This window comes from Gymnoscopelus microlampas (genome assembly GCF_963454915.1).
Source record: "Gymnoscopelus microlampas genome assembly, chromosome: 15".
Classification (NCBI taxonomy): Eukaryota; Metazoa; Chordata; class Actinopteri; order Myctophiformes; family Myctophidae; genus Gymnoscopelus; species Gymnoscopelus microlampas.
Genome location: NC_139952.1, coordinates 10,706,490 through 10,716,489, shown reverse-complemented (window position 1 = coordinate 10,716,489; position 10,000 = coordinate 10,706,490). Strand labels below are relative to the sequence as shown.

General features: G+C 40.4%; 1 protein-coding gene across 4 annotated transcripts in view; it reads right to left on the bottom strand.

Moving 5' to 3' along the window:
• The window catches only part of LOC311061446 (interferon gamma receptor 1-like), a 15,308-nt gene that overhangs the window by 404 nt on the left and 4,904 nt on the right, over nucleotides 1-10,000 (bottom strand). For 2 of the 4 annotated variants that reach the window (XM_084080097.1, XM_084080098.1), the window contains 4 exons: nucleotides 2,764-2,914; nucleotides 1,998-2,176; nucleotides 766-926; nucleotides 226-400 (listed from right to left, as the gene is read on the bottom strand). In XM_084080097.1, the coding sequence (XP_083936223.1) occupies nucleotides 226-400; nucleotides 766-926; nucleotides 1,998-2,176; nucleotides 2,764-2,914 (666 nt within the window). Of the gene's footprint in view, nucleotides 1-225; nucleotides 401-765; nucleotides 927-1,997; nucleotides 2,177-2,763; nucleotides 2,957-10,000 lie in introns of all 4 variants that reach the window. The other 2 variants (XM_084080095.1, XM_084080096.1) reach the window with 2 other exon arrangements.

The window sequence follows — 10,000 nt, the reverse complement described above, 5'->3', positions numbered from 1 at the left end:
TCTTGTATACTAAAATGTATTTCAATAGTTTTGGAAAGCTGCTGACAATTGTCCCAAAAAGAGACGGCAAAACCCCAAAAGATTTGTTTCAAAGGGCTTTATATCAAAAAGTTTTAAACCAAGCTACCCTCACCAACACGTATAACTATTTCTAAGGGACAGTTTCTTACAGCACACGTCACTATTATTACGAGGGACTCCTGGTGGAGACTGACGGTACTGTACCTTCAGCAGGCAGGGCACAGACAGGACCAGTGTTTCTGAACAGAACACGGTACATGCGTCTGTTGTTAAACACGCGTCCTTCCAGCTTGATGCAGTACTTCTGCTGGTCCTCTGGGAAACAGAACTCAGATGTGTACTGCTTGTTGTCATCGATAATGGTCCAGCCGTTCTTCATCTGGGAGGAAGTGGAAGTGGATACTAATTCAATTGTTTTTCCGAGAGAATCATCTTCGTTTTTGATGTGTAGGTAGTCTTGCGTAGCCAGACAACTATTCCACAATCTCTGAATGCTATATAGAGTCTGGAACTACACCTCCTGAATGTTATATAGAGTCTGGAACTACACCTCCTGAATGTTATATAGAGTCTGGAACTACACCTCCTGAATGTTATATAGAGTCTGGAACTACACCTCCTGAATGCTATATAGAGTCTGGAACTACACCTCCTGAATGTTATATAGAGTCTGGAACTACACCTCCTGAATGTTATATAGAGTCTGGAACTACACCTGTCAACAGGAAGAAAACAAGACGTTACCTCTCTGTGTTTACGGGGAACATTCAACAGGTGAACAGTGATCTCAACCAGAGGACTGTTGAGGAGCTTCAGTTCTTCATAGACGTGAAGGGGGTTGACAACATTCACTGAGGCCTTCAAGTCCTTCACAGAGAGACTCAGTGGAGGGAGGTCCAAGTAACCTGCAATCAAATGTCATTGAAATTCAACTGTTCAGGTAGGAATCATTACAGTCTGTTTCAAAACAGACTTCAGACTCCACCTCAGACTAGGGTTGTCCGATATTGGCTTTTTTACCGATAACCGATATACCGATATTGTCCAACTCTTTACCGATACCGATATCAACCGATACCGATATATGCGGGGATTACTGTGATTAGGGTAAGCTCAAATTTCATATCACACACACACCATACAGTAAGAACTCCTGTAACTTATTTATTTATTTTATTTTATTTTTTAAATGTATACAGATATTTTCCGATATCGATTTTTATGCTAATATCGGCCGATAATATCGGGAGGCCGATAATATCGAACATCCCTACCTCAGACTGTAGCACTTGACTTAGTCTTGACGACCATGCAGTCTTATGCAAAGGTAAACATGTTATTTAGACTAATGCTAGGTTTATTGTTTACCTGTGATCCTAGTTTACTGAGACACAACACTGTCTCTCTGTATTCTATGATCCTATAGTTTACTGAGACACTACACTGTCTCTCTGTATTCTATGATCCTATAGTTTACTGAGACACTACACTGTCTCTCTGTATTCTATGATCCTATAGTTTACTGAGACACTACACTGTCTCTCTGTATTCTATGATCCTATAGTTTACTGAGACACTACACTGTCTCTGTATTCTATGATCCTATAGTTTACTGAGACACTACACTGTCTCTCTGTATTCTATGATCCTATAGTTTACTGAGACACTACACTGTCTCTGTATTCTATGATCCTATTGTTTACTGAGACACTACACTGTCTCTGTATTCTATGATCCTATAGTTTACTGAGACACTACACTGTCTTTCTGTATTCTATATATGTGTTTGTGTTTACCTTGTTTATTGTAAGTCACTCTGGATAAAGAGTGTGTCATACATGCCTACATTGTAAATTATAAAACGCTCAGCCAGCTATTTCTAACGGTCCATTTTATCACAACATGGGCGTGACCGAGGTATGAGTGACAGCCTCATAAATAAGCATGTTACTGTAGTATTACATCATATTACTTACATTGTACATCAGCCGTATTGTAATCGTTGAATGTGAAGGACTTCTCCACCGTTTGGGACTGACGTTCGCCCTGTTTGGCTGATATCTTCACAGAATGGAGGTCCATGGAACGTTCTGCAGATGCCCACACCAACCGGGTGAGGTTGTACTGAAGCTCATCAGTTACAACCACAAAGTGCCTTGAACAAACACAACAATAAATACAATTGAAACAAAGGAATACCTGTATAACAATACACAATACACAATGTCACTCATACAAATAAAAAATTATGATTTATATTAAACATACTGTATCATTTGAAGCAGTGATTCTCAAACTTCTGAATGTCAAGGACCCTCAGTTTGTTATGCCATGGACCCCCATTTTATACCATATTTTATCTCTTATTTCTTATTTTGTTGCAATAATAGCAATATCGTATATCACATATTAGGATCGCATTGAGTTAAATATCGCCCAAGTTACCTTTTCTTGTCATGATTGATCTGCTGTTTAACTTTGGTATTTCTTACTATACATGGTTCTTATAATGGTTCTAACATCTTTTAGTCAGGTCTCAAGTACATCATCTTTTACAGTATTTGACAGCATGAAGCTGAAATATGATTGTATCACTGCATATGTCTGGAGGTCTCGGGTCTACTGCATGTAGTGAAATGACTGGGATATAGAAGATCTCATGATAATAACAAAGAACAGTTACCCTTTAGATGAACCAGAGATGTTTAATGTGAAGATCTCATGATAATAATGAACAGTTACCCATCAGATGATCCAGAGATGGTTAATGTGAAGCTGGTGTGTGGAAGCTGCTTGCTGTAGTTCCAGTAGACCATGGTGTCGAAGTTGTTACAGATCACTTTGACGTTGGACGGAGGTGGAACCTCGCTACCTGGACGTGCAACCTCGCTACCTGGACGTGCAACCTCGCTACCTGGACGTGCAACCTCGCTACCTGGAGGTGGAACAACAAACAAACGTCAATTGACTGTTGGTCACCTGTCTGTCCTCTGCAGATTGGGAGGGTGCCATGTACTGTAGAGGAAGAGGGGTGATCTATTTGAATCGTCTTTCTGGCCAAATCCACTGGCCAGACAGTGGATTTGGTAACCACTTATAAATATCTCTGCTCCATTATTGACAATCGTCTGAAATTGCATTTCAATACTGAAATGGTGTGTAAGAAAGGTCAGCAGCGTCATTTGCTGACATATGTCATTTGCTGACATATGTTGGTATGGAAACCTTGGTGTTAGACAGACAAATGCCCTTAACGGGGTTGTGAGGGCTGCTAGCAAGATTGTAGGGGTAAAATTCAGCTGTCTGAGTCATATATATGACCAGCAGGTGCTTAAGAAAGCATCATCTATTAGAGCGGACAGCTCCCCCTAAATCCTGAATATGAATTAGTGCCTTCCGGCCAAAGGTTAAAGACCCCTGCAACTAAAAACAATAGGTACACATTCTCATTTGTACCTACTTCCATTTGTGCCATCAAGAATGGAAGCAGGAGGAGGTAGCTATAGCTATTATCTGGATCTTGTGATCATGTCTATGTCTTGTGTATGTATTTTTAGGACGGCTCAAGCGAAGCGAGCCGTCCTCTATAGACAGAGATGAAAGGCGTCTGAGGTATGTAGGAGTTAACCTCTCGAGCTATATAAAGAGAGGAGGTGGCTTAGGCGAAAAAGGGGCGTAACGGGGCGTGATTTGGTCAGGGACTCTCTGTTTGTGGGAAAAAGGGGGCGGTCTTGCTAAAAAAGGGTCTGGAACGCGTCGTCATTGCTTCGTTGCCACCGATTGGTTGCTGCAACTTGGCTTCATGCAGGGCGACGCCCCCTCTTTGCTCCAAACACCGATTGGTTGCTGGCTTCATGCAGGGAGACGCCCCCTCTCACGCCCCCTCTCAGGTCTGAACATGCCCCCTCTCACATCTGAACATGTTTGCACCGCCGCCATTGTTCCAACACCAGTGTCCACGCAGCCTAAAGCCCCGCCCTCCCCTCTACACACTTCATGCCGTATCACTCTGCAGAGGCATCAGAATTTTGTATTAAATTATAGAATGCACCAAAACATTAATAAGTGTCGACTTGAATCTATTTAAGCCACAATAAAGCCCCGCTTTTATTTTTGATATTTTTTGGGGTTTATTTCGCATAGTTTTAGATGATTTTCCGTGCACATTTCTTCATTTAAGCATCGCGAGCTGCGAACGGCCTTTTTGCATGTAGTTGAAGCGCAAGGGGGGGAGAGAGTCGCAGATAGACAGCTGGAGAGTTGAATAACCTCCTCTTCAAATAACCAGATTTATTTACCAAAGTAGCCTATGTAGGCGACCTACATGTTTATGTTTTAGCTTAGACACGGGTAGCCTACAATAGTTGGTAGATGATTGGTTTCTTTTAGGAGCGCTTTGTGATGCACCGTGCAGTTAAATCCGCGGTGTCAATAAATTCCACTGCCCGCTCTTTGATGAGTCCTCCATCCTCCATGAATCGAATACAAACTGCAACTAGTTCCCGTTTGGAAAGCGGGAAATCTTTATACGCGAGTAGGCCTATTGCAAAATATTGTCCAATGTCCACTGAGTTCAGCCTTTATTTTACCAAGCAGGACTGATGCTGCAGCCTGAAGCAGCTTGTCCTGAAAGTGGTTTAGGCGGTCGATCGCGGTGGCTACCGTTCGTTTAGGCGTCCTCGCGTCGATGAGTTTGCTCTGGACAAACTTTTTTTTTTACGCTGGTGCCATTGCTGCCTCTCTGCTGTCTCAACAATCAAAAATGAAGAGAACGAGGCCAGGACATGTGTGTGCTGTTTATATTGTGCGCTTATGTCATGACGTAGAAAACCGGTTCTGTGAATGAGGGACACAGACAGACACATTTCACACTCGAGTGTGAAATGGGATTCTGAGAATACACATTGGCTCAATTGCTCAAAAGACCCAACATCCTCCAGACACGCAGGACGTAGAGAGAATGGATGTGTATTACGTTATTTGTCAGCCTTAAGTATAGGGGCGATATTCATAGTAAATACACAAAAAGCTGTCTGGCGGAAGGAAGGCACAGTGGCCCTCATTTATCAACGCGGTGCAGCCCGAATAATGAACGTACGGCGATATTACCGCACCTTTCGGCATTTATCAATATATCCTGACGTGGCCTTCATCCTACTTTACGCTGAGATCTCACGTCTGGTCGAGACCAGTCGTTGACGTTGCCTGCGCCCGTTTATTCCATTTTAGACCTGCGGCGCAGACGGTCTGACAGGCATCTGGACACATATATCCACTCCAAAATGTATATCTACACTAATAAATAATCCCTGTGAAAATATAACATTTTATAAAGTAATTTAAACAAACTGCTTTAACAGTCACTCGGTTAAGCTTGCAGATCTGCATGGCTGCGTTGGCTATTTGAAAATAGCAGATCTACAAGCTCACAACAGGTCCCATTGCGACGGGTTGTGAGCTTGTGGATCTGCTATTTTCAGCGCAGCAGCGATTCTGCGAGATAATTTTCGGGAGCCCCGACATTCTTTTCATGGACACTGAGGTCTACAAACTTACAGTAGCTTGTCCTATGTTATGGAGTTATGTCATAGAGAGTTATGTAGGCTACACAACCTGGCTGGGTTAAGGATATAAACCCGACGCTCCAATATTAACGTGGCGGCACGGAATCACTGCATTCCGCCCGAGTCTCAAAATGCACAATTTGTGAGCGCCATCATGTTCACACATTACAACAACAATAAGGCTCAAACCCATTCAGGGACATTAATCACTTATACAAAATGTTTTGCATCAATGAAGTCAATAACATGCTATTCAATCTGTCGCATCATACACATGGACATAGTAAATGCATCTGTATGTTTACACATTGAAATGTGAAAACATAGTGGAGCACAATAGCATAAGTGTAATGTCACCTTAAACATGTAGGCTAGCTTTGTTGTTTTATAGCAATAGTATATAAATGAATTTCCTGTCATCAAACCTATGTATTCCTTTTTACGTTACTGTATGTGTTGTTTAGCATAGGACAACCACAACATTCAGGTCATCTGTTTGTAACATCGCATCCGGGGTACTACAGCCAACGTCATTGTCAAGACAACATAGAGAGTGTGTGAATGGCCCCTGCTGGACGGGCTGCTTTCCCAGTTAGCAGTACTTCATAACGTCACTATATCACACAGGTTTATAGACCTTTAGTTATGAATTGCATTGCAAACTGACGTGATTCAAATATAAATGAAATGGCATGGTGGAAAGAAGTCATCGAATGTTTTACTTAAGTAAAAGTATCAATACTGCAATGTACAAGTACTGCATGATGAGAAAGGATTCGGAGATAATAATGTGCTTCAGTAAAACTATTAGTATTTAAATGGGCTTACAGTACCCAAAGTACAAAAATGTTTGCAAATAGCAGATGTGGAGCTGACAACGCAACTTAAACTACGATAAACTAAGCGTTATTCTCTGCCAGCCCTTGAAATACCCGTACACACAATTAGCTTTGGTGCCATGAGGTCAGCTTGTACATGGGCAGTTTAAAACATATTTTTTATAGGCTAGGCTACATGTTACCACTTGAAAATGGGACATTGTGCATAATGACTACTTTTACATTTGATACTTTACGTACATTATGAAGCCAATACTTTTGTACTTGTGAAACTCTAGTAGGCTACATGTGGAATTCCGGACCATTTGTAACAGAATATTTTAATATTGTTAGCCTTCAGTGCTATCATGCACAGTTCTAAACTAATTCGTCTCATCGTCCGACAACAGCACAGTCAAATGCAAAAATCACACATTGCAAAAAGCACACATTTCTTTGATGATGATGTTGCTTTGGTAATTGTTGTCGGCCAACCGAGCGCGTCCTCCTCTCGGAATGGGTCGCTCCGCTCTGCTCCGCTCTTTGATGAACAGCTGGCTCTCCCGCACGTCCTCCACGTTGCTTGTCCGACTCGGAACCGAAGTCCCTCTCGTCTCGTGGGGGTTGGTTTGGCAGAGATGATTACGTTTCGCCTCTCCCACGACGCTCGTCGACAAGAGACCCACGACGTCGAGCTAGCCTAGCACTCCTCACGTGAACAACACCAATCTCCGTACTTTCCTCGTCGCACGGGCTGGCTGTTAAATAACTGTACCGATATCTGAGCTCAACCTAACTCAAGCTATTCCCTTCGGTCCAGGGACGAATACACGTAGTAGATTTGGCGTAAAACACTCAAACTACAACACAACAACTACACATAAAAACACGCAAAACCGATACTGACTTTTGGTAATTTATTAACACACACACACACACACACACACACACACACACACACACACACACACACACACACACACACACACACACACACACACACACACACACGGTTACTAAACTACTAATACTTGGTACAGTATCTGATAGCCTCAGCCAGCCCAAGAGAAACTACACACATTAGCTCTCCTTAAAGTGGGTGCTAAAGATAAGCATTGTAAGTCGCTGTTGCAGTAGGTTATTTAACTGTAAACAGAAAACACACAAATGGAAAATACTATTAAAACTACGCAAACATGTATAATAAAATAACACACAAAATGACCATTTTCCATGCACAATTGTTTACCAGCTCGCATTCAACGTGCAGTCGTTCTCATATGCTGGGATGAAATGCTCTTTCAGATGTAAACAACTTTACTGCGCATGTGCAAGACCACTCGTGGAATTCCTTTGCAATAACACACAAGTTTCACATAAACACGGATGTTTGTCGCATCACAAAATTAAGTCATTCTTCCCATGACATCTTAACCCTGAATCTACACATTTCCACAGGAATCAAACCCACAAAGAACATTTGCAAATTGGAGTAAATACGGTTAAATGTGTGGTAAAAGTGGAATCGAAAATAACAGTGCGCTTGTATGAGGTTACCAAACACACTGTTTTTAGCCAAACACAGTACTGTCCGCTATTAATTACTTACTGATCGACGCAAGTCCACGTTATTATGCTTTTTCATGGCCTTGTAAAGACGACCACTTCCGCATTTTCTTCTTCGGTGGTATAAACTATGACACGGTTGCCAGATTTTCGAGAGAGTAATAAGCAACCAGGTCAATGAAAACAAGCCCAAAGATGTAAGTGACTATTAGGCTATATGAGCACTATAAACCTATATGCATCGGCTTTTTGAAAATAGACGATTTGGAAATAGCCGATCTACAAGCTCACAACAAAATAATAAAAACAAATAAAAAGCAACTAGTAATATTTGCAAGCAACTTCACAGAGAACGAGGTCGCTTATAATTACTATACATGGCAACACTAGTTACAAACAAAACATGTGTCATGAAATAGCAGATCTACAAGCTCACAACGCGTCGCCGCCTTGTGAGCTTGTAGATCTGCTATTTTGTATTTTGATTGAATACTGTATTTACAAAAGTATTTGTAGCTATGATTCCCTGCTTTCATATGACATGAAATAACAAAAATGAAAAAAGCCTAGATGACTTATCTGTTGTCGTGGTGGGTTAGATAGATAGATAGATAGATAGATAGATCGATCGATAGATAGATACACACATGCATTTTTTTTTTTAAATCTCAATAGCACAATACCTCCCTACAGCAAACCACATCCCATCTTCACTTTTAAAGACCCACCCACACAACAGCATTACTTCAATTCACGTCTACACAAAGTAGCTTCAATGATGTACATGTTAATGCTTAATACCTTTTCATGCCACCTCATGCATTGTTTTTCTCCTCTGAATGTACATAGCCATGGCAGGATATGGCCTTCGACATAAGGTCTTACAGTGGCCTTCATGTAACATCACTGGTAATTAGAGTCCGACCGATAGGGATTTTTGTGACCGATACCGATAACCGATTTTAGAGAGGTTTGGATTATATCGGTCACCGATAACCGATATGCAACCGATATTGTGAATTTTATTAGCTGGAATGAAAATAGGCCTTTTCTGATTTTTTTTTTTTACATTTACTCAAGTACTGTACTTAGGAAAATTTTAAGTAAAATTTTGAGGTATTTTTTTTACTATTATTATTATTATTATTAGTAGTAGTAGTAGTAGTAGTAGTAGTAGTAAAGTATTGGAAAGTATTTCCAATTTTCAACACTTTTACTTCTACTCCATCTCAGAGGCAAATATTATACTTTTACTCCACTACAATTATTTGAAAACTTTAGTTACTAGTTACTTTGTAGATTAAGCTCTAGAATATTATAAACAAAACACACATTAACCACTTCAGCCCTACACATATCTGCCATTTGAAAATAACAGATTTACAAGCTTGTAGATCTGCTATTTTCCAAAGATTTTTATACATTTGAAATCTTGTTGAACAGGACATCGTGACAGTCGACCGTCGTGTATCCATGGCTATTACTCCCTCTAACATTTCCCATGTTTTTAACAGTGGTGGAAAAAGTACTCAAATTCTTTACTTAAGTAAAAGTACCAATACTGCAATAAATACTCTTGTTACAAGTAAAAGTCCAGTATTCAAAATTTACTTGAGTAAAAGCACAAAAGTATTGGCATCAAAATGTACTTAAAGTACCAAAAGTAAAAGTACTAAATATTTGAAAATAGCAGATCGAGCTTGTAGATCGGCTAGGTATAAAATAGGGTTAAAGTGGTTAATGTATGTTTCATTATATCATAATTTATATCTGAAAAGTAACTAGTAACTAAAGTTTTCAAATAAATGTAGTGGAGTAAAAGTACAATAGTTGCCTCTGAGATGTAGTGGAGTAGTAGTAAAAGTATTGGAAATTGGAAATACTCAAGTAAAGTACCGATACCTCAAAATTGTACTTAAGTACAGTACTTGAGTAAATGTACTTAGTTACTTTCCACCACTGTTTTTTAGTGTATTGAAATAATGTCATGCATATTTGTCCAGTGCATAGCCTACTGCAGGCCTTGTTGAC